General features: G+C 34.8%; 1 protein-coding gene across 1 annotated transcript in view; it reads right to left on the minus strand.

The window, feature by feature from the left end:
• Nucleotides 1–25197, minus strand: part of ZNF385D (zinc finger protein 385D) — a 968814-nt gene that overhangs the window by 753020 nt on the left and 190597 nt on the right. Inside the window, exon 2 of the mRNA XM_027872398.1 lies at nucleotides 20592–20810. Coding sequence (XP_027728199.1) covers nucleotides 20592–20810 — 219 coding nt within the window. The remainder of the gene's footprint in view (nucleotides 1–20591; nucleotides 20811–25197) is intronic.

Genomic DNA, 25197 nt, shown 5'->3' on the forward strand with positions numbered 1-25197 from the left:
TCTTTAGGGAGGATTGTATTGATGTACATTTGTATTGACGTATTGATATGAATCACAGATTTTTGTATTGAGGAAGTCACACTTGTCTTCAAGTATTGGGATATTATCCCAGGGATGCTTAATTGCTCTGAATTATGGAACACAATGGTAACAAAATAATACAAATTGAAGGGGACCCAGGAGACAACAGAAGCACACTTAGTGAATGTTAGAAGACTGAAGTTTCTTGCCAGTCAAGATTTGAAAATGAAATAAAAGACATCCCTCAGAATAAAACTTCAAAAACACAAGATCCAGTTATAAATCAAGGGTAAATAAAGATAGATATACCAAAATACTCTTTTTGAGATAGCAAAGAATTGGAAACTGAGGAGATTTCTATCAATTAGTGAATGGATGAACAATTTATGGCATGTGAAAATGAGAGAATGCTATTGTTCAATAAGAAAGCTTGAAGGAGCTTGCTTCAGAGAAAACTGGAAGGACTCATACAAAATGGTGCAAAATGAATTGAGCAGAACGAGGAGAACAGTTTACACAATAGCAATGATATCATAAAGATAATCAACTCTAAAAGACTTAGTAACTGTGATTGACAAAATGACCAACCACAGTTCCAAAGTACTCATGATGAAACATCAAGATAGAGAACTGATGGACTCAATATTAAGACTTAAGTATAGATAGATAGACAGATTTTTTTTCCTGGTATCCTCTACCCCTTGGGGAAAAAAAAAACTAATATAGAACTTAGATATGCAAGTCTACATATATATTATATATATATTTGTATTTTTATTTTTCCTACCTTCTCATTGGGTGGAAGAGATGGAAGTTGAGGGGAGAGAAATTGGAACTAAAAATAAAGGCAAATTGAATAAAAATGATTAAGTGATGATACCCAAATTGTCACAAAGGTGTCAAGAAAATATTGAATACACCCAAAGAAAACTCTATTTTATCTTTATTAATTAAATATTGCATATTAAACCTAAGTTTTAAGATTTCATTGATTCTGCTAAATTAATTCTCCCCTTTCACTCTGTTGTGTCAAATGCAAGACAATAATTGCAATTAGTGAATGACAGCAGAATCAAGTTAAATGCAATTCACCAACAGAACATAAAACATGTTCTTCAAAATTGCAATCACAACTTATTATTTCTGACATTTTGCATTTTCACATTCCAAAAGCCTAAATTCTTCACATCTGAGATGGCTCTGACAGAATAGATTAAGTGAGCAGCAGCAAATGCTCTATACAAAATCAGCACACTTTGGTGATAAAATAGTAAATATGGAATACCATTCAACATGGTTGTCTGATATTTTCAATGACATGGCATGAAATCCCTGAGGTGTGCAATAGACTTTAAAAAGAATAAAGATGGACATAACGGATAAACAAACACAGAAGTCCAAAGAAATAGACTCTTCCAAATGAGGCAAAATTTAAAGTTACAAGGAATTACATGTCTTGCTAGGAAATGCCAGAGATGCTTTATTTTAGTTGCACTCAACTACAGCTAGATCACTTGGCATTCTTGTTGACCAATTTCATGGAAAACAGCCTCAGATCTTAAATCTCAGCAAAGGGAACTCAGACTCAAATGACAGATTTTGGTAATGGGAAATAAATTAAACTAATAAGACTCAACTGAGAGGTTTTCTATTAAAAAGAAATTATATAAATAATTTGTTTTTATATTATCTAATTTTCCTCTTGGACCCTCCCCCTCCTTCCCAGAGAGTTGTCTCCTCTAAAAAAAGACTTAAAAGGAAGAAGAAGAGAAATAAGGCATCATAATCAATCAATATAGGATATGGGCAAAGGGACTGACTTGAACACACAGGGCAGCAACACTACCATGATCCTTGGAGGTCGTGACAGTAGCAGCAACTTCTGGAGTTCTCAGCCCAGAGATGGTAAGGGTGTCAGACAACTGGTCAGAAAGAGATTACAGGGGACCCTATGCTGGCACTGGGTGCAAGAGCTGGCACTGTTTAGCAATTCTATTGCCCATACACAGTCCTGTGTCACACTTCCAGAGTGGAGAAGAACCCTTATAGTTGGTTACAAGAAAGCAGGGGTTCTTCCTGGGTAAAAAACAGAGTGCATACCAAGAGAACAGTGATCACATCTCTCCCAGGATAAACTTGGAAGCACTATAACCTTGCATACCCCCAGAACTAGCTATGAAAAGAGCAGCATCAAAAAGCTGAAGCATGAAATAGTGCCTTCCCACTTCCTAGGTAAGCAGAATTCAACTTTAAGTTCAAAGACAAGAATTTGGCTGGCAAAATGGGCAAACAAAAACAATAAAAGAACTTGACTATAAAAAGTACTATGATATCAGGGAAGACCAAGAAACTAACTCAGAAGAAGACAACAACATGAAAACATTTACTAGCAAATCCTTAAAGACAAATGTTAATTGGACTTAAGTCCAATAAGAATTCCTGGAAGAGTTAAAGAAAGAATAAGAGTGTTAGAGGAAAAATTTTGAAAAAAAAATGAGAGTGAGTCAAGAAAAATGTGAAAAGAGAATTAAAAGCTTGGTTAAAAGTGCAGAAAATACTGAAGAAAACAGCACCTTAAAAATAGAATTGGCCAAATGGTAAAAGAGTCAGAAAAAATTACTGAAGAAAAGAACTACTTAAAAAGCAAAATAGGTCAAATGGAAAACAGGATGTATGAAAGCTCACTGAGGAAAATAATTTCTTAAAAATTAGAATCAAGCAAGTAGAAGCTAATGACTCCATTAGACACCAGGAAACAATAAAAAGACAAAATAATGGGAAAAATAGAAGAAAATGTTAAATATCTCATTAAACTGCCATTAAACAACTGCCAAAAATATGTTAAGGAGAGATAATTTCAAAACTATTGGACTATCTAAAAGCCATAATAAAAAAGAGCCTAGACTATATATATATATATAGTCGCCAATATCTTGGATCCAGAGGGTAAAATAGAAATTGAAAGAATTCACTGATCACCTCCTGAAAGAGATTCCAAAGTGAGTCAGGAAGAAATATTGCAAGCAGTCAGAAAGAAATGATTCAAATATTATGGAGCCACAGTCAAGAGCATGTAAAATTTATCAGTTTCCACATTAAAAAAATGCAGAGAACTTGGAATATAATATACTAGAAGTCAGGAGACCTAAATTTACAACTTAGAATAACCAACCCAGCAAAAAACAAATCCTTTGGTGGAAAAAAATAGACATTTAATGAAAAACAGGGCGTTCAAGCATTCCTGATGAAAAGACTAGAGTTGAAGGAAATATATGACATTCACATACAAGATTCAAGAGAAGAATATAAAAGGTAATAATTATGAGAGAAATCATAAGGGACTCAATTATATTAAATGGTTTATATCGCTATATGGGAAGATGATACTTGTAACTCTTAAGAACTTTATTATTATTAGGGCAGTTAGGAGACTACATAGACAGGGGACATGATGGTTAGTCAATTGTGTTGGAATAACATCAAAAAATGAAGGGATGAGGAAGACTAATATACTAGGAGAAGAGGGAAGAGAGAGAAAGAATGGGGGAAATTATCTCCCATATAAGAGGCATGAAAGGAAGAGCTTTTATAGTAGAGGGGGAAATGGGAAGGGTTGAGGGCAATGCTTGAACTTCACTTTCATTAGAATAATTCAAAGAAGGAAGAATATATATGCAGTGTCAGTTGAGTATAGTAATCAATCTTACCTAATAGGGAAGTAGGAGAGGAAGGGGATAAAAAAGGGGTGAGATAACAAAAGGGAGGACAGAGTAAAAATTCAGTAGTCAGAAACAAAGCAGACTTTTGAGAAGGGTCAAAGGAAAAGGAGAGAGAGAAGGAGAAACAAGAAAATAAGATAGAGGGAAATATAGAGTCAGTAATCATAACTGTGAATGTGAATGAACTAACCCATAAAATGGAAGAATCCAACAATATATTGCATATGAGAAACACATTTGAAACAGAAAGACACACACAGAGTTAAAATAAGGGGTTGGAATAGAATTTATTATGTTTCAGCCAAAGTGAAAAAGGAAGGGGCAGCAATCATGATCTCAGGCAAAGCAAAAGCAAAAATAGAGCTAAGTAAAAGAGATCATCAGGCATATTAAATCTTGCTAAATCTTTCTAGAAGATACCATAAATAATGTTTGTATATGTATATGTATGTATATATATATATGTACATATATGTATATATATATACATACTGCATTTTTCTAATAAAGGCCTCAATTCTCAAATATATCGGGAACTGAGAAAAAATTTATAAAAAAAAAGAGTCATTCCTCAAATGATAAATAATCAAAGGATATGAATGGCAAATTTCAGAAAGAGAAATCAAAGCTATCTACAGTCATTTGAAAAAAAAATGCTCTAAATCACTATTCATTAGAGAAAGTTAAGCTAAAACAACTGTGAGCTACCACCTCGCAATTATCAGATTGTCTAACACAATAGAAAAAGAAAATGACAAATCCTGGAGGGAATGTGGCAAATTAAATACATTATTGTCCCACTGGTTCAACAGTTCTAGATAACAATGTTGAACTATACCTAAAGGGCTATAAAACTGTGTGTACCCTTTGATCTGGCAATACTACTACTAGGTTGGTAGCCCAAAGAGATCAAAGAAAAAGAAAAAAGGACCTATATGTACAAAAATATTTATAGTAGCTCATTTTGTGGTGGCAAAATATATGGAAATTAAGGGGATGCCCATCAATTGGGGTATGGCTAAACAAGTTGCAGTATATGACTGTGATTGAATGCTAATTTGCTATAAGAAATGATAAACAAGATGGTTTCAGAAAAACCTGTGAAGACTTACAAGAACTGATGCAGAGTGAAGTGAGCAGAGCCATGAGACTCTGTACAGAGTAATATCAATATTATGACAATGATCAACTATGAAAGACTTCATTATTCCGATTATTCTGATCAATGCAATAATCTAAGGCAATTCCCAAGAATGCATGATGAAAAATGCTATCACTTTTGAAGAGATAAGTGCAAACTAAAATAAAATTTTCTGTTTCTTTTTTAAATCAACATATTAGAAAAAAATCTAAAAATATTCCAAACCATAGACTTTGATAACCTTTTTTTTCATTTTTCTATACATGTGATTTTTTTCTTTTTCACTTTTTAATAAAAAGAACATTTTAGAAGATTAAATATTAACATACATGATTATATTTGAAAAGGAAAATTTCTACCAAACTTGCATCTAAATTAGAGGACTAGTTTTTAATATCTGATAAACTTTTCTTGTCGTCTTTGGTTGTGTGATAGTCATTGTGATCTTTCTTCAAAACCTGTAGTTCAATGTTATACATAAAATTGTTTGTTCTAGGATAAGGGTAAATTTGTAACTGTAAACTCAGCAAGAGAAACTACCTTGTAAACTCAATCAGTTACAGAAAAGGCGGGAGGCTGTAGGATCGAAATTATTCATAATGAGCAGGTACAGAAATCCCTAGTCAAAATATTGTGAGATTTTTCACTTATCGAATAGCAGAATGGTAGTGTTAGGGGAGACCTTGAAGATAATTTAATCCAAATTGCCCTCATTTTACATATGACAAAAGTGAGCTAAAGAAATATTAATGGATTTGTTGATTTGTTCAAAGGCACACAATCAATGTCAGAACTAGGACTAGATTCAAAATTTCCTGATTCCTTATCCAATCGATCAAATAGCATTTAGTAAAGGCCTTCCATTGAGATACAAAGAGAGAAAGGAAGGATTGATCTCTTCGGGATACCAATCTAATAGTAGTATTGCTAGATCAAAGGGTACACACAGTTTTATAGCCCTTTAGGTATAGTTCAACATTGTTATCTAGAACTGTTGAACCAGTGGGACAATAATGTACTTAATTTGCCACATTCCCTCCAGGATTTGTCATCTTCTTTTTCTATTGTGTTAGACAATCTGATAATTGCGAGGTGGTAGCTCACAGTTGTTTTAACTTACCAGTAATTTTGGAGATTATTGTTGAATGATGAGGTTAGAAGCCAGATAACGCAGTCCAGTATGACCAAATATTTGACTATATTGAGATGTTTGTGGCATAAAATGAATCAATATTTGAATGTTGTTTAAAGATCTAAATGTTACAATTACACACTTAGTACTTACCTTCCTCTGTTTAATGGATACACAAAAGAAAAACCACAACAAACCAGTTGATTGCTGGAGAATCCCTGGGGAATAGTATAATGGTAGGGTGACTGCAACTTTGAACTGATGGCCAAGATTCTTGTTTTCATGCTTAGGGACATTTTCACACTCTGGTTTGTGAGTCTACATAGACTTAATAGAGAAGAGCCAGCCTTTTGAAAGAGCTGATGCTTAAAATGAAATGAGGCAGGCTCCAGAAAGCAAAACAAGAGCATGGCCTCCTCCAGTAGGCTTCACAAAGTCAGTTCTCAATTCTGGTGGTTATATATAGCACATCTAATGCATCGGTCATGCCACTTAGTTAGCCCCAGCCGTGGTGTGTGTCTCCTTCTAATGTTATGTAATCAAACTGGAATGACCATAAAACTTGAGGAACTTATGACTAGTTTCCAAAAGCTCTGTTTCTTGGGAGTATTAAAATGACATCTAAATAAAGATAGACAAGACCGTACAGCTGAGGCACGGCAGTCACATGTGCTGTTCCTCCATTAACAGCTGCTTCACATGTAACCCAGGACTCATTTGTTGGAGAGAATAAAATGATGTCAACAATTTTAAACCCTAGGATTCAATTCCACCTTCCCTGTTATTTACCATTATGGAGCAACATTAATAGATATATGATTTAGGAACTATAGGTAAAAGTCAAATGTAACACTATCATCATAGAGAGTCAGATAATGTTCTACCTCTCATTTTAAAGGCCTTCCCTGGCACCTGTCCTATACTAGAATGAATGAATCAAGAAGTATCGACTTAGCACCCATCACGTGCCAGGCACTTTGCTAAGTATTGCAGACACAGAGATATATCACAACAGACATTAACATGGTTCAGCGTAGTATTAATTTAATTCATCTACTAGACCATAGCTGTCCTATGAAGGTAGAAGGTGTGCTGGTATAGGCTTTGGATTGGGCAGGTGTTTAGTTGAATTTCGATAGTTATTTGGTAAACTGAATTGACGGTCCTGATGAATTACTGATTCTTATTTTAGTATGAGTATGGTAGAAGAGCTATATCAATAAGTAGAGACAGTGAGGTGGCTCAGTGGATAAAGTGCTGGATTTAGAGTTAAAAAATTCGAAGATCAAATCCAAACTCAGATACTGACTAGCTATGTGACCCTGGGCAAGTCATTTAACCTCTATCAGCCTTGTCTATAAAATGTGGATAATAACAGTATCTACTTCCCCGGATTCTTATGAGGATAAAAGCGTAATAGTTATTAGGTGCTTTGCAAACCTAAAAGCACTATAAAAATGTTAGCTTATCATTAAAAAAAAACAATAATATGACAAATAAGTATGTGCCCGGAAATACCTAGAATATTGACCAAAAGCTGTTTGCCAGGGAAGTGAACTGCTCCATTCATCACGGGGAGGCCCTTCAGGCTGTTAGCTCTCTTACTACAAGCTCAGCCGTCCTTCACATCATACTTCCCAAGTGGCACCAAGTAATCTTCTACTTGCCTAAAATCAGGGACCACAGTACATCCCCTCCATCGCTTGACTCCATCTAGTGGCAGGATGGTTTCCAGTGGTCACAGGGGAAATGATTAGTTTTGTATTCTTGAATAGAGCAGGGAACATAATGTAAAGAATTCTGACCTTGAAGTCAGGAAGACTTGAATTAGCTACACGACCTGGGCAAGTCAATTAACTTGATGGTGCCGTAGATGACCCTCTAAGGGTATAAAGTGCAGATATCCAGCTGCATCAGTGGAGGAAGTTATCACGCAAAGAGTTTCCTACATTTTTTAAAATCAGAGGTCTGGAGATTTGTTAATGCGTAGTAATAAAGCATTCTTAATGTTTACATAGCTTTTTGTTGTTGTCGAAATAAAGGGCTCTGATTACTTCAGAGATATTCAAGAATTAAAATTCAGCACCTTTTTGTGAATACAAGAGAAAGAAAAAACATGAAAATGCATTCCTTGCCAACAATCTATGCTTTCATCATAAAGCCCTGGCTACATGTAGTAACCTAGGTACAAAGTCATACAGACTCCTTACCTGCCTTTGCTGAACTGCATATGAAAAAGAAAATTGGTGCAAACAACAAGAATCACCAAAGAAGAAATGCAATATTTTTTTTTTCGTCAGAATATGTTGAACTTTCACATAAAGGAGCGAATGTGTCTATGAGTTAGTTTTTGTTTTTTGTTTTTTATTCACAAGGAATGACATGCAAAAACATTAAATTCAAATAATCTGTAACATCCTCGGTATTGGATCCAATATAAGAAAAACATGATTTGTGTTGATTTCCCTGGAAACTATTTCTAGACGCATTTCTGTTCAATTACTTAATAAATACAGTCGAGAAAGCAGCCCACGACTCTTCAGAGCTGGAGAGATTCTGCCATCTATAGGCTGCTGCCTCTCACCAGCCCACAGCTGCAAAGTCAGGAGCCCTACTGAAATTCTGCAAGATTTGGAGGAGGGACAAATGAACTTGAATGGAAACTGATTTGGGAGCCCTGTTTACTAATTGGTGCTATATTTGGTAATGCCTTTCCATTTCCACAGATAGCAGGGGCCTTTATATATAATTTTCCTACTCCCTAGTAGCAAAAACCCATAGGCTAAATGGGAGGGATAGGGAAAAGGTGGGTTACAAGCCAGAAAATGGAGAGACAACAGATCTGGGACCAGGGTAGTGGGGTGCTGCACATGTCATGCTGGTAAACAGTATGGATCAGGACTTGATTTATTCTTTTATTGATTGTCTGGACTTAAGAAAGTGATAGAGAATATGTTTAATATGCAGATTAAATATAAAACTCTGTCTAGTGCACAGTATTTAAGAGTCCTACTTGCTAAATACTTACCAGCACATCCCTGGGCCTGTGTCTGGACTCTATCATCATTAGAACAACTTTTAGAACTGATCTAGTCACCTCTGCTACATCTAGGTACTTTACTTGAGGTAAATGAGGATAGATGACATTTGTTTATCAACTTAAGATCTGAAAACACACACATGTATGTGTGTACATACATGTTTATATTTACATATATGTATATATACACACACACTATTTAAATGTGATAAAACTAAGGCAAAGAACACTGAAATGATTTCCCAAAAGTCACCTAGAAAGATAGAAAAATTATTAAAATGCAGTTAGATAGCCAATAGATAAAGTATTGAACTCAGAGTCAGAAAGATCTGAGTTAGAATTCTTCCTCAGACACCATATGTACTATATACACTGTCTGTCTGTCATTCTCATACATACACACATATATACATATATACACATGATATATATTTATACATACACATATATATATATACATATACAGATATTTTATATATATGTATATATGTGTATATATATGTGTGTGTGTGTATATATATATATATATATATAAATCACATTTGACCCTGACAGTAATCATTATCCACATTTTACAGATGAGTTATCTGAAGTTAATTGACTTACAATTATACTGCTAGCAAATGTTAAAAGCTGGATTCAAATCCAGGTGTCTCCTGACCTCTAGGTTTGAAATTCTTTCTGCTATAGTAGTGTAGTGGATAGAGTAGTGAAAGACCTGAGTTCGAATCCTGTCTCAGATACTTACCGGTTATGTGATGCTGTGAAAGTCACTTAACTCCTCTTAGCCTCAAGTTTCCTTATCTATAATAATAACAACATCTCTGTCGTAAGATGTTTGTACTGATAAAATGATGCAATGTATACAAAGTAATTAACATAAAAGCACACTGTAACTGTCAGCTATTATCATTACTCCCACTATCCCCACCCCATACTAGCTACCTCCTTAGTCCTCCAGGCATGGCTTAGGTAAATTACACAGGACGCAGACTATGTCACCCCATCATACCAGATAACTTAAAGCTAAACACATCAAACAGCAGTTTTTCAGAATTCAGTCCCCAATCCCCACTTAAATCTGAAATATCTACATGAATGAGGTTCAAGTGTTTGGGTTTTTTTTAACTTAAATTACCTAGAAAATTGAATCAACTTTCTACTTCACTCCCCTAACATGTGTAAGCACATCTGCTGATCATAGATTCCAAAGGTAGAAAGGTTTTCATTTTAAAACAAATAAGCATTGGAAATTTTAAATTTCTTGAAGAAGCTATGGGAGTTGGTTTATTACAGGCTTGGGAGATGCATGGGCAGTCACTGATTTCATTTGTCTTTCAAATAAGGCAAAAACACCACAACCACCATTTAAAAAAAAGATCTCCAAGGATAGGAGTGTCTGATTATGTACAGAGCCCTTTATACCTTACAAAACACTAGCACATACGTTAGACCATTTGGTCCTGATAGGAGGAGAGAGGTGGGTACGGCATGTGTTATTTTATTTAATTTAAATATGATGAAACTGAAGTGATTTCCCAAAAGTGACCTAGCAAGACAGAAAAGAATATGAAAAGGCAGCTAGGTTGCCCACTGGGTAGAGTGCTGCACTTGGAGTAAAGAGACCTGAGTTAGAATTCTGCCCCAGTCACTTGCTAGGATGTGATGCTGAGCAAGTCACAACCTCTCTGAAATTCAGTTTTCGTCTCTGTAAAAAGAGGATGATGATAACACCTGCCTTACAGGGTTGTTATAAGGACCAAAGGAGAGAGTGTAGATGGAGTGTCTTAGAAATTCTAAAGTTCTATTAAATACTGTTTAGGTGGTGCTTTCTGACCCAAAGTCACAAAGACCTGAGTTCAAATAGTCCCTCAGATACTCGCTGTGTGAGTCTGAGCAAGTCGCTTAGCCTCTGTCTGCCTCAGTTTCCTCACATGTGCTTAGGATTAAATGAGATAATATTCGTAAAGCACTTGGCACAATACCTGGCACATAGTAAGCACTGAACAAATCCTTCCTTCCCTCCTTGCTTTCTTCCTTCCCTTTCTTTCCTTCCCTCTTTCCTTCCTTCTTTACTTTATTCCTTCCCTACTTTCTGCTGTCCTTCCTTCTTTCCTTCCTTCCTTCCTTCCTTCTTTCTTTCCTTCCTTCCTTCTTTTCTTCCTTCCCTCCCTCATTCCTTCCTTCCTTCATTCTTTCTTCTTTCCTTCCTTGCTTTCTTCTTCCCTCCCTTTTTCCTTGCTTCCTTCCTCCTTAGAATTGTCATAAGAATGAAATCAGCTATCCTTTGTAAAAGTGGTTAGTAAACTTTAAAATGCTAAATGCTAGTTATTATCATTGCTATAGTTATCTCTCAGATGTGAAAAATCTGTTAACTTTTCTAAACTTATTTTTTTTCTTTTTTTTAAAAGAGAAGATTCAATGGTATAGGGAATTATTTCAGCATAAAACTCAAAATACATTAATAAATTATTTTTCTTCTCTTTCTTTGTTTCTTTTTGTGTCTTAAAAGCACTATAACATTTAAAAAAGAACATTGTATTTGGAACTGAGGACTTAGGTCCAAATTCTGGCTCTGCAAAGCATGGGGCAAGTCATTGAACCTCAGTTTCTTCATCTGCCAAATGACAGGGTTGGATCATATAATTGCTAAGGCACCCCCTAATTCTCAAATGTATGATCCTACAAAGACGGGGAAGTTCACTGCAGAGCAAGAACCCAAATCAATGAACTGACCAACCAAAAAGCATTGACTGATCACTTACTCTGGGCCAAGTGCCCTGCCAAACACTAAGTCTACAAAGAAAAAAGTAAAAATAGCTCCTGCCCTCAAGGAGCTTACATTCTAATGAGGGAGACAGTGTATACATGCACAGAATACAAGATAGAGAGTAGATCCAGGCCACACAAATCTTCTATCTCTTCCTCATGCTACTTAGAGCAGAAAATTCAACTACCATGGACTTGAAGAAAAAACACTCTTATTTCAAGAAGCACATACATCATTTTCTTGGTTTATAGACTTTAGCTCATAGAATATAAGAAGTATAAGGAGTATAGAATTAGAGCTGGGAGGCATTACAGAGATCAGTGAGTCAAATGATACCATTTTATAAATGAGGAAACATGCCTAGCAATGTTGACTGACTTGTCCAAGGTAAGGTGACTAAACAGTGAAAGAGGATGATTCAAACCCACGTCCTCTGACTCCAAGCTCGTAAGTTTTATCACTTTAAGATCAGGAAAGAAGATTTTGGCAATACACAACCCATAAAAGATACAGTCAACAATTGGAAAAATATTCCATAAATATTTAGACCAGAAAATTAAAGAGTTGAAGAAAATGATATACATGGGATTTATTTCATAATTCTCTTTTCTCTCTTCTACTACAAATGTGGTACATAGACCCCACATTATTGTCAATAACATATTGTTCAGTTGTTTTTCAGTCACGCCCCCACATTTGAGGTTTTCTTGGCAAAGATGCTGTATTGGTTTGTCATTTCCTTCTCTGGCTTAATTTTACAGATGGGGAAACTGAGGCAAACAGGGTTAAGTGATTTTCCCAGGGTCACACAACTAGTAAGTGTCTGAGGCCAGATTTGGACCAAGGAAAATGAATTTTCCTCACCCCAGGCTTGACACTCTATTTACTGTGCCACCTAGCTGCCCCAAGACAACACATCAATCCACACATATTTCTCCTCTACTAAGTCCCCAAGTATTTCTCTGCCTTTTTCTACCTTAGAAACAGGGTGTCTTACTCCCGCTCTTGGCCCACACTTCATCTCAAAGGGCAAGTAGTCAGCTCTCTCCAAAAACATCAGTATGAGACTGAGTAAGAGAGAAATATGAGTCTTCTCAAGGATACTATTAACTCCTAAATCGTTATACATTATATGGTCAGCATCCCCACTGTGTTGAGAATCAATGGAGAATTTAAGTATTTTCAACCATCTTTTCCAAGCTACTAGGTCAGGTTGTTATAGAAATGTGTCTCATTACAAAAAAATCAATTCAATTGTAAGAAAATAAGGTATTTTCTAGTCTTCCCACTTGGAAAAGTCTAAATCAAAATGTTAGAGAGAATGGAAGCTCACTAAAAGTTCTACTTAGTACATCAGTCTACCATGTATGTAAGTCCACCATTTCAGTTGTAATGATAAAAGTATTTAATGCCCCAATTAAGTCAAAGGCAGAAAGGTTTCAAATACACTAAAATATCTGTAACTGTACTTTTGTAGTAGCAAGGAACAAGAAACAATAAATGTCCATCAACTAGGGGATGGTTAAAAAATTGAGATAATAAGTATAATGGAATAGGACTTTGAAGATGAAAAATTCCAAGAAGCAAATGAAGATTTATATGAAATGATACAAACTAAAGGAGGTATACACAGAAAAACAATGGGCCCAATGATTACAACATGGAAAGAATGAGAGTAAAAATCCCAAAACTAAATGTTGTATAATTATAATGACTGAAGTTGGCTCCAAATCTGAGAGGAGGAAAATGTACCTTTCTTTCATCTTTGAAGAGGTTAGGCCCTAAAGTCTGGTCCAAATCCCAGCTCTTCTACTTTCTAGTTGTACATCCTTGAGTAACAAATAAATAAATAAATAAGCAAAAAACAAATAAATAAATAGATGATAGATAGGCAGACAGATAAATGGATAAATGAATGAATGGATGAACTAACAAAACTTTTATTAAGCGCTTAGTTTGTACAAAGTGCTATGGCTGTGATTAGAAAAGCAAGAACACACTGGACCTCTTTTTCTTTGTCTGTAAAATGAAGAGATTAAGTGGGATGATCTTTCAGTTTCTTCTGAATTCTCAGTCTATGATCATGACCTTAAGAGCACTGCATGTGGTATTAAACTTGGCAAATATGTTGGTTAGTTTTGCTGAATTGCTTTTTGGTTTACTTGTTTTTTCTTTCTCTCTTTCTCTTCTGACATGAAGTATATTTCATTATCTGTTTTCCCAATCCAAGACTGGCCATCACAATTAATCTGAGTTTGTCCATGTAGTAGTAGGAGTAGGAGTAGGAGTAGCAGTAGTAAGTGGGAGAATAGAATGGGTAGCAGCATTGATGGTCATTGTAGTAGTAATAGTAATAGTAGAGGTGGTGGCAATAGCATTTATGTAATGTGTTAACATTTGCAATGTGCTTTATAAATATTGTCTCATTTTATGCTTACATTGAGCCAAGGAAGTAGGTGCTATTATCTTCATGTTTCAGATGGACTTATTATTAATGGACTTGTCCAGGTTCACACAGTTAGTAAATGTTTGATGGTCGATTTGAATTCAGGACATCCTGACTCCAGGCCCCGTGCTCTACCCACTGTGCCAGCTGGCTGCTTTTAGTGTTGCTGGAGTTTTGTTGTTATTTGTTTGTTTGTTTGTTTTTCTTTCTGTTTAAATTCAGGTACAGTTGTTTTATTTGGTTCTCTAGGGCCTGTGCACTTCATTTAGAATTGGCTAGTCTTTTCATGTTTATCTAAAATCCCCAAATTCATTGAACTATTCTTGTTTTTAACCATGAAATCAATGTATGAGAAAAAAAAAAAACATGGTCCAGTTACATGTTTGCTTACTACACAATGGCAAGGTCTTTCCAGAGGTGTTATGAATTTTAAAATTATCCTTTGGATCAAAATAAAAGTCCTCAAAGAAATGTTTTTCCTTACCACTCCAAGAATCAAGGGGTTAGAGGAATGATCTTTTCGGCAAAAATTTTAGAAAGCTGTGGGGTCAATAATGATGGTAATAAACGTTGAAGGACCTTCATAAATCATTTACAAAAGATGTGGCCCTTGACTGGTAGTGTAAATAAATTTTTAAAAAAATAGATCTGACAGTATAATTATCATAAATTAATATGTATTGAGAACCTACAAGACAAAGTAGTTTCTTTGATGCCATTGTCCTAATATATTGCCCTAAACTAGGTCACTACTGAATTAAGGATAGTGTTTGGAAGAAATATTTTCTTGTCCTCCTTTCATAGAACTGTAAACTCCATGGATAAAGAATTGGACTCTGAAGTTAGAATATCTAAGTTCTGGTCCACATTTCCCCACCATTGATAACTTGGGCTAGATCTACTTTTCACTTTCTTTTTGCCTCAAATATATTCTGCAAAGTTGGAAAATAGGTGAATTAGACATTTAGAGGCAGTAGGAGACAGAAAAGAAAAGACAGAAAGAAAATATATTCAGATGCCACCAGGATTGCATCATACTTGCTGGATTTTTGAAAGTTAATAATAAGTCACTAATAAGAAATATCTTCAAAAAGGTGCAAAATCTTTATTTAAAGAAGGATAAACTAAGGAATATCAGATAGCTGATGTAGAAAATTTACTATAATTACAGGAATTTTTATAGAAGAAGGAACTTACAGAGATAAGAATTCTATAACTCAAGTGAAAATGAGAGGGACACATTGTCAATGGTTGGTTTATTTATTGATCCAGGATTACTGTCACATAACAGTGTCAAATAGACAAAACTGTAAATTCAAAACCTAACCTGAGACATTTGCCATATCACATGTGTCGATGCATCTGTGATTTTAGGTAGCCTGGTTACTAGCTTGCTGAATGTGGTATCAAATCCTGCTATAGAAAGTCACTGGTGATGTGATTTGGGGTAAGTCAATCTAATATCTTTCAGCCTAAGTTTCTTCATCTGTAGAATGGGTTGATAACGTCTACCACATAGGGCTATTATGAAGATCAAAATTTACATATGTACATAAACATATGCATATACATACATATGAGTTGTGAAGTGTTTCAGAAACCTTAAACCGCCACATAAATGTTAGCTATATTATGTGTCCCTGATCCTTTTTTGTTCTTCTATTAAGATTATTGTATCGCGTGACTTATATTCATATAACATCATGAGGATAATATTAATATTAAAAAAAAGATAGGCTTTTGCAACCTAGAGATGCTTTATGCCACTGAATGTGTTGATCCCTTGCTTCCATTCAGTTCTGGGTTCAGATTGTTACCTTTCAGTAAAATGTCCAATGTAAGTGCCAACATACCAGCTCTAGTCTTACTTTCCTCATTTTGTAAACCATATTTAATGGACTTCACACTGACTCTCCCAGCTGCTAATGCCTTAGAGTTTCATTTTTTTTTTTGTATTCCCAACACCTATCAGAGTATCTGGCACATAGTAGGTACTTAATAAATGGTTACTGATTAAATGCTTGATTAATGATCACTTTGGAGATACTTCAAAATAGCAATCAGTTTTCTAGTGAACCAGCATAGTGGATTTTCAAACATTTTAATAATAAGAATAAGAATAATGACAACAACAACTAGTGTTTATATAGTACTTTAAGACTGGCAAAGCACTTTATAAATTATCTCATTTTTATCTGCACATCAGTCCTTGGAGGTAGGTGCTATTATTATCTCCATTTTATAAGTGAGGAAACAGAGGCAGACAGGTAAAGTGACTTTCCCAGGGTCACACAGTTAGTGACTAAGATGTGATTTTAATCCAACTCTTCCTAATTCCAGATCTGGTACTCTACCTACTGTATCACATAATAGCCTCTAAGTAAGTAACATCATGATATAACTATTTATCAAGCTTTTGCACAAATGCCTAAATGACATGAACATGCTATGTATGTGAAAGTCACAAACTCTGATGTTCCATTACTTTGTTTGTAAAAAAAAAAAAAATTGTTGCTGTTGCTAAGTTGTTTCAATCACGTACAACACTTTGTGGCCACATTTGGAGTTTTCTTGGCAAAGATATTGGTATTTATTAAGGCATTGAGGGGTTTTTGCAGAACCATGGACTTGAAAAATTGGAACTTCATTCTGCTATCTAGTCCAATCAATATGTGAAGGAACTCCACATGAAGATCTAGCTAGCAAGTATTTGCCTGCCTTTGCTTAAGTTCTTCAAAATCTTTACTTAAGATTTTCAAAGGATGGGATCCTGCTACAAGGCAGTTCATTCCTCTTTTGGATGGCTCTAGTTGTTAGGAAGGTTCTCATGCCCACTCACCCACTATATCAAGTCTAAATTAGCCTCTTCACAACTTTTACCCATTGTTCCTAGTTAAGCCATCACATGTGGACTATGATAACTCTAATCTCTCCTCCCCATGACATCTCCTTCCAATACCTGAAGACAGCTAGCCTCCCTCTACTCCAACCCAAGTCTTTTATGCATCAGCAGAGAGAATAACCCACACTGATAAAATCACAGAACCCTGAGGCATTTAGGAAGGACTATTAAAAGATTATTATTTCCCCATCTTTTCATTTTTTATTTTTATTTTTAAAAATTTTTTCATCATATTCACTTTCAAATATAGCCTGGTCACTGTCTAGGAAACTTCCCTTGCAATTAACAATAAAAATAAAGTAGAAAAATTAAAACAGCTCTGATAGGATAGTCATTGTTTTAGGTCAATAGTCTTTCACCTCTGCAAAACACAAAAAAAGAGTCCTCTTCAGATTTTTATTTTTAAAAAACACTTTGTTTGGACCTTTCCTTTGCCTTGATAAGATTCTATTACACTCCTATTAGACTCTAAGCTATATAAGGACAGGGTCTGCATCAGACTTATCTTTGTAACACCACAGTACCTTGGATGCTATAGACATTTAATAAATGTTTTTAGCTTGAATATATATATATATATACATATACATATACATATATATGTATATGTATATGTGTGTATTATATATATGTGTGTATATATATATATAATCTCTATAACAATTGCACAAGAGAACACTTGATTTTAGTGTTTTTAGGAATTAGAATTTGCCATGGAAAGAAGAGATTTAAAGGAAACATCCACATGTTAAAATGGCATAAGTAAGTAATGTTAAAATATGGAAAGACAACAACACAGTGCAATACCCTGATTTGTGCTATATTTCTGATGACAGTAAAGAATAAGTATTTAACAAATCACTCAGTCTAGAGACATGAATAACTGTGCACTTCCATGATTGGAATGGAAATCATTGGCATTAAAAAAAGAGAAAAAAATCCACTTATTTAAGCAAATAAATGCTACCGTTTGTCCCAATTTACACACAAAGCATACTTATATATATATAACATATACATATATCTCATATATATATAACATATATATATATATAATTTATTAAACCCTAAATGGGGTTTAATGCCATTAGCATATATTACTATATAACCCTTCCCTGCAAATTCAGGCCTGAATTCCAGTTAGAATTAATAAGAATTGTGTATTTACCTGAGGGAAGAATAATTCCCTAATTAACTGGCCCTAGTGGCATATTTTCATTGTGATTTTCTTAAATTTACTTTGTTTCATAAATGAAATGAAAATAAAAAAAACCCTCATTTTGCAAATTGCTCAGAAGTGCAGAAATCACATTTTATTTGGATTGCTCTATCATATAAGTCCCAGTTCTTTAAAGTCTGGTAGAGGCTGCCTTGGGCTATGCGCTATTGTAATTACGAAAAAAAATTCTTTGCAATCGTTCAATATGTTCAAATGTCTCACCATTGGAGACATTTCTGATGAATCAGTAACAGGAAATAGCGCTGTGTCTATTATAGTTGTTACATTCTTAGAAAGCACATGCATAAAACATGGGCAGGGGTCCTGGGTATGCCATCTTACCCATGATGCACATCTATAACGCTCAGACATGATGTCTAGAAACAGAACATAGGATAACCTGAAGGAAAATCTTTATTACTAACCTATCGCCAAGGTTAATTTTTAACAGAATAAGATATAATTATTTTCTCATTAAAAAATAAATTCTCTAAAGAGGGATCATCTGAAAATGGAAGAAGAAAGATAGTAGAAGACAGAAAGCATCTCCTAGGATGAAAAACATTGATGATAAACACAAATACAATTTGAAGATCTTCATTAAGGTTTTTAAGATGACATGCTGAAGACAGATAAAAATCATGCTTTTGAGATCCTAGGTATCATGACAAAGGGAATGAAATACAAGATTCAATGTTCCTATCATCTGGCTGCTAATATGCTGGTATTTCGTAACTCAGTCAATTTCATGCCCAATTATAAAATATTATTCTCAAAGTTAAACAACAATCCTGTTCAGAGTGATTGAATTGTTTATACCCTTACTAGTATACCCCTCACTGATAGTAGGTACTGAACTGTCAACAAATTGTTTTGTTAAAACTACTTTATATCCATTGCATTCATCATAAACACATTTATAGAAACACGTAACACTTAGTCTTATTAAGCTTCTGGCTACTTAAAACCAAGAATATAAAACCTTAAAGATGTCAAAAAGTGAAATAAAAATTAGTTGCATGAAAAAAGTGGACTTTGTTTTCTTTCCCAACTCACTACGTGCTAGAATAACAAAAAAAACATGTCACAACTGAGTTCATAAAATACAATTAAAACAAACAAATAATGGCCCCCTCCAAACCAAATACTTAGAAAGACAACATCTGGATGACTAACTGGATTTCTCAATTTTCATTTGCAAACCCAATGTTGTTGTCATTTGAGATCTCCCCCCACTGTAGCTACATGATAATACCCTTCAGGATAGCAAAGAACAATAGTGTTATCTCACTTTCCATACCACTCATTTCCAAGGTGTATTTATTTGAAACTTGTAGAAAACCAGTGACTTCATCAACTCTTAACATGCAATTTCAGAAAAGCTTGGTCTGAATCAAATAAGGAAAACAGTGGCTGATATGCAAATTTAGATAACCAGAGCAGTAATCCTAATCTAAACCCAATTTAAAAAATAATTAAATAGAATACATGTATGTTACAACATTGAGTAAATCTCTGAGCCATAATTATGTATGTTTATACATGGAGAAATTTCTACAAATCAAACCCAGAGCAAATCTCCCCTCATCGGAGGGAGGTGAGAAGGGGGTACAGAGTAGACAACCATCTGATCAATTCCTCTTGCAAAGATTTATTCTCATCATCTCAGTGATAAGTACTGTTATTTCTCAACATCTAAAAGGACTTCAAGTTCTGTCCACACCCTCGAAATTCAATCCTCCATAAAACTGGTACCCTGGGACAAAGCTCCAGCAGATCCATCCTAGTTACACACTTAGTATCATTGCCAGTTAGACAATCATATTTTTCTACTTTGAGTTTAAACTACTCACTTTTTTTTTACCATTCTACAAAATGTCTGTTGCATAAGGTGTATTAAATGCAAAAAGACCAAATGTAGTACAAGACAAAAAAGGGGTAGAGTTTTTCCCCTTTTCTCTAGTCAGTTTCCTACTGGGTCATGAAACAATCTTAATTAGAAAAATAGCAACTGAAATACAATTTATCTTAATGATACAGTGGTTATTAAGCCTCTCCTAAATAAGGAAAAATGTTTTATTTTCACAGTTAAAGGGGAAAAACCACCACCACCACCAAAAAACAATGAGCAATAATGTTGATTCTTTAAATCCCTTAACCTGCAGGTACAAAACTGAAAATGCACATTTGGGCAAGCTTACCATTATCAGTTTTCATATTTCCGTTGCTAAGTTGTTTTAATCTCTTCTGATGAGATTTTCCATTGTAGTGGATTTGTGCTTGTGCAGCTGAATTCAGCTGAATATTACAAACGTTGCACAAAGTGAAGTTGGTATGTTTCTTCTCCCTTTCTTGCTTTTCTTCAGTGTCATCAAGTACTAGCTCAGTCTCACTTTCCCCATCTGGTGCACATGGGAAATCTGGAGAACAGAGAAAATGATTAAGAAAAAGTAAGTCAAGGAACTGATGTTTCTTCTCTACCACAGACTCTCTGGGTCAGACTATAATGGTCTTTTGCTGTTCTTTCACATATGATTCCCCATCTCTCATCCCTGTAACTCTATATTCCTGCCTGAAATATATTCACTTCTAAACTTCATTTCTTGCAATACTCAAATCCTGAAATCCATAATTTCCTTCAAAACTTGAAAGTTCAAGCATAACCTTCAACACGAGGTCATTCCTGGTGTCCCCAGCTTCTAGGGTGTTCTGCGGTAAGGTCAAGTTGTATATGCTTTGCTTGATTGACGTATAGATATGTGTGTATATATGTGTATGCAAACATATGTGTATGTACATATATATACGCATATACACATACATGTATATGCGTTCACACATGTCTGTATACATACATACATACACCTGTGTGTATGTGTACACACAGATATGTCTGTGTGTATGTATGATATATATGTAATACATATGAGAATATATATGGCAATCAACTAACACAAATTGTTTCTTATATCTCTAAAATATTTTCAAGAATAAATTATGAATAAATTGGCATGTAGCTAAAAGCACAAATTATCACTGTCAAAATGGGAGCTAAATAGAAGAAATGACATAGATACTGATTATTATGACTCTATATAAACATGCAAGCAATATAAATAATTTGCCATGACAAAGAGACCAAAAGAACCTGAAAATGCCTTAGTCAATAAGTTTTGACTTGCAAAGAGAAGCAAAATTTCAGCAAAGGTCAATGCATATTTAGAATATAGACTCTTTTGTAAAATCTTGTGGAGATAGATAGTGGGAATTTATGAGTAGAATTGCTTCACAAAATGGAGAAGCAGTGTGGCAGTGGAAAAGCAGTCTAAAGAAAGCTTGGTGAGATACCCAAAGAAGCGTAGTCATCTTTGGGGCATTTAAAGATGAAGTTGGAAGGAGGACCAAAAGCAGACAAAAGATGGAAAACAGCAGTTAAGAGGTTAATGACAAACTTTTTTGACATCAAAGAAAACAGAGCCCCTACACTTGGATTTGACCATTATATCCCCAAGTGCGTGGAAAGAGGAGGTAGATATGACATTCAAGAGTATAAAGATGGACGAAAGCACTGAGATTATACCAGCTGTTTTTGTTTGTTTGCTTATTTGTTTGTTTGTTTTGTGTGTGTGTGTGTGTGTGTATGTGTGCGTGTGTGTGTGTGCATTAAGAATCCCAAAGTAAGCACCCCTCTGTTGTCTTTCATTTTTATATCATGACCAGGTTGACTTTCTTCCCTAATCTTCAATATCTACAATTGCATCATTTTATAGCTCTTCTTATATTTAAGTTGTCACTCATAACATGCATCAAAAATTTCAGGAGTGTTTTCCTAAATATACATATGATGAAAAGTCAATCAACCATGAAAGTGTATTTTATTTTCTTTTTTCATAGATATAATTTTCCTATGTGTTTTATCTGATACAATTAAAATCTTATAAAATTTAAATGTATAAGATGCCTTAAAAGATGCAGTGATAGTGATAACTTTGTTCCGTGATCTCCTGATGATAAATATTTAACAAGGTATAACAAAGAAAGGCTCATTCTCATCAAATACATCTGTTATAATCATTGGGGATGTCCAAAGCAGAATGCAAATAAAAGGGGGAGTCCCTTTTGGTGGTGAAGACCTCCAGATGTTCTTGTCTGCAGAAGATATTGGGCTGATTGGACACATTTAGTTCAGAGTTGTACCTAGGGATTGTTCTTTATGGGGTGAATATTGCAAATGACAGCTAGGAAAAAAAAAAAACAGCACACTGACAACTTACTGAAGATGGGGTGGTTGGGTGGAGCAGGGGAAAAGATGACCTCATTAAACGTCCCCATCTAGAAGTTTTTTTTTTTGGTCCAGGCTCTGTTGCTTCTCCAATGTTGAAAGATTGCGTGATTTATCAGGGCCCCCTACATTCTATGCCTTGGAGCAAAGCCTCAAGTGCCCCATCCTATCAGTGAACGTAACTTAGACAGACAAGTATGCTATAGTCAAAAGAATACTGCTTTTAGAGTCAAGGGACTTAAATCTAAATGCTATCTCTGACACATATTATGTGTTCCACCCAAGATAAGTCACTTAGTAACTCTGGGCTTCATAGTTCTCATCTGTATAATGAAAGGATTAGACCAGATAGCATCTGAAGTCCCTTCTAACTCTAAATCTATGATTCTATGTAAGATGGATCAAAAAATGAATAAGGGAAGAAATGTGAGTCATTCACTTGAGTCTTTACCTCTAAGGTTACTTTCCTTGTATTCTGTTTCCATTGTGTATTTATTTACATGCTTCAGTTCAAATCCCCTCTCTTTCAGTAGGCCTTTCCATCCCATCCTTCTTCCCATCACTGTTACAGCTCTCTTGAGATAACGTTCCATTAGCAATATATATATATATGTGTGTATATATGTATATATATATATATATACACACATACACACATATACACACATATATACATATATACATACATATATGTGTGTGTATATGTGTGTGTATACATATACATATATATATATATATATATATATATATATATATATAATCTTATGTGTATATAATTGCATGTTGTCTCCCCAACAGGATGTGAGTTTCTTGAAAGGAAGTTATGTTTTTTGTCTTTCTTTATATTCTCTGTGTTTAGCACGGTCCTTAGCATATAGTAAGCACTTAAATAGTGGCTGACTGGTGTGCAACAGCCAATGATTTGGGGAGATCCAGAGTTCCTCTTTTTTTCTATAGTCCTCATTTAAAAGTTCAGTCTCTTGAAGTACGTTACTGATAATGATATTGGATTAACTCTCCTCAATCTTGGTCAGACCCTACCCAACCTTACAATGAATTTAATCCAAGGTAGTGAAAGCCCACTGTGTTCTACTCAAGTTTGGGTGAGGATAAAATTATTTGATTAGATTGCCCAAAATTGGGGGTGGTCTGGGTGTAGAGACGGTCTCTTTGTCCCAAAGTGACATGATGTCACTTTCTCGGCCTCTCATTGGAGTGGGCTCACTTCTTATTGTAATATTCATTTTATCATTAATTGTTGGCCAATCAGAGTTGATTGTCATCTACTAAAATACCCACTTTTCTAAGGGCATAAACCATGAGCCTGCCACCAAAAGAGTCTTTGGCATTTAAGAGTGCCACTGACCTCTTTTATTAAAATGTTAGCATTATTAATAAAATGACCAATTACCCTGACATTGTCTAGATTTTTTTAAACATCACACTAACTGAATGAGTGACTGATCTTGCCTCTCAAAAATTGCATAGTGTTCTCAGTGATCCCATATTTGTCACTGAAAGTCCATTTAGTTTAATCAAATATACCTCTAGTAATTTGATACAGCCAAGGGGCATAAGAATCCACAAGTTGTGAAAACTTGAAAGTTGTGGGTTGCCCAAAGCATGTCACTGGAGTGATATCTCATGGGCATGAATGGGCAGTAACATATAACCTACAAATAGCTGCTCAGGAACAATAACTTATAGAGTATTTTCAGCATGGTGTATGACTGAAGAAAATGGTAAGATGCCTAAATACCAAGAGAAAGGAATAATTGCTGGACAGCCTACATGCTCCATTAGCATCTATGAAACATTCAGAGATGAAGGTGAAGATTCTGGGAGTACTGTCATGTTCTTGTGTAGGGATTATGGTAACATGAAGAGGAAGATCACAGGCTTGGAAGGCAGGAATGACCCACTTGTGAGGCATAAATGCCCATGTCAATGAGATCACAAAGTATTAAAGTATTATTTACCTGGAGTATAGTTAATGGGACATAAGAGCACAGAAATTTACTTATCCTCATAACATTATAAATATGTTGAGTTTTACTGAATTAGTAAAATAGAAAATGAATACATTTAGTTGTAATGTCTTTCAGGAATCAAGCACAAGAATGTATAACATTATTTCATACTTGTGGAAAAATGAGAAAACCACAACTTGCCGTAAAGACTTGCATGACATAGAAAACTTCACTAGAGAAAAATGTTTGCACTGAATCCATTCCCCACTAGAGTGCAGTATGAATTTAAAATTCAATTTCTTGCATTTGATGGCTTCTTTAATACTAGATATCTAAGTAAAGTATTAGTGTAATCTCATAAGTAGCCAGATAGGTGCATGTATATATATAATATATGTGTGTGAGTTCCAAATCAATCACTAGTATATAATCATAAAATTCATGAACCTGCAGACATGAAAAATCATAAAAGAAAAAATTAGGGAAATAAACAGAATGAGACAGCCTAAAAGCTAACATTCTGTGTTATTATGATGCATTGATTAACAGCAGTAG

Source organism: Vombatus ursinus, unplaced genomic scaffold (assembly GCF_900497805.2).
Source record: "Vombatus ursinus unplaced genomic scaffold, bare-nosed wombat genome assembly UNPS02014799.1, whole genome shotgun sequence".
Taxonomy (NCBI): Eukaryota; Metazoa; Chordata; class Mammalia; order Diprotodontia; family Vombatidae; genus Vombatus; species Vombatus ursinus.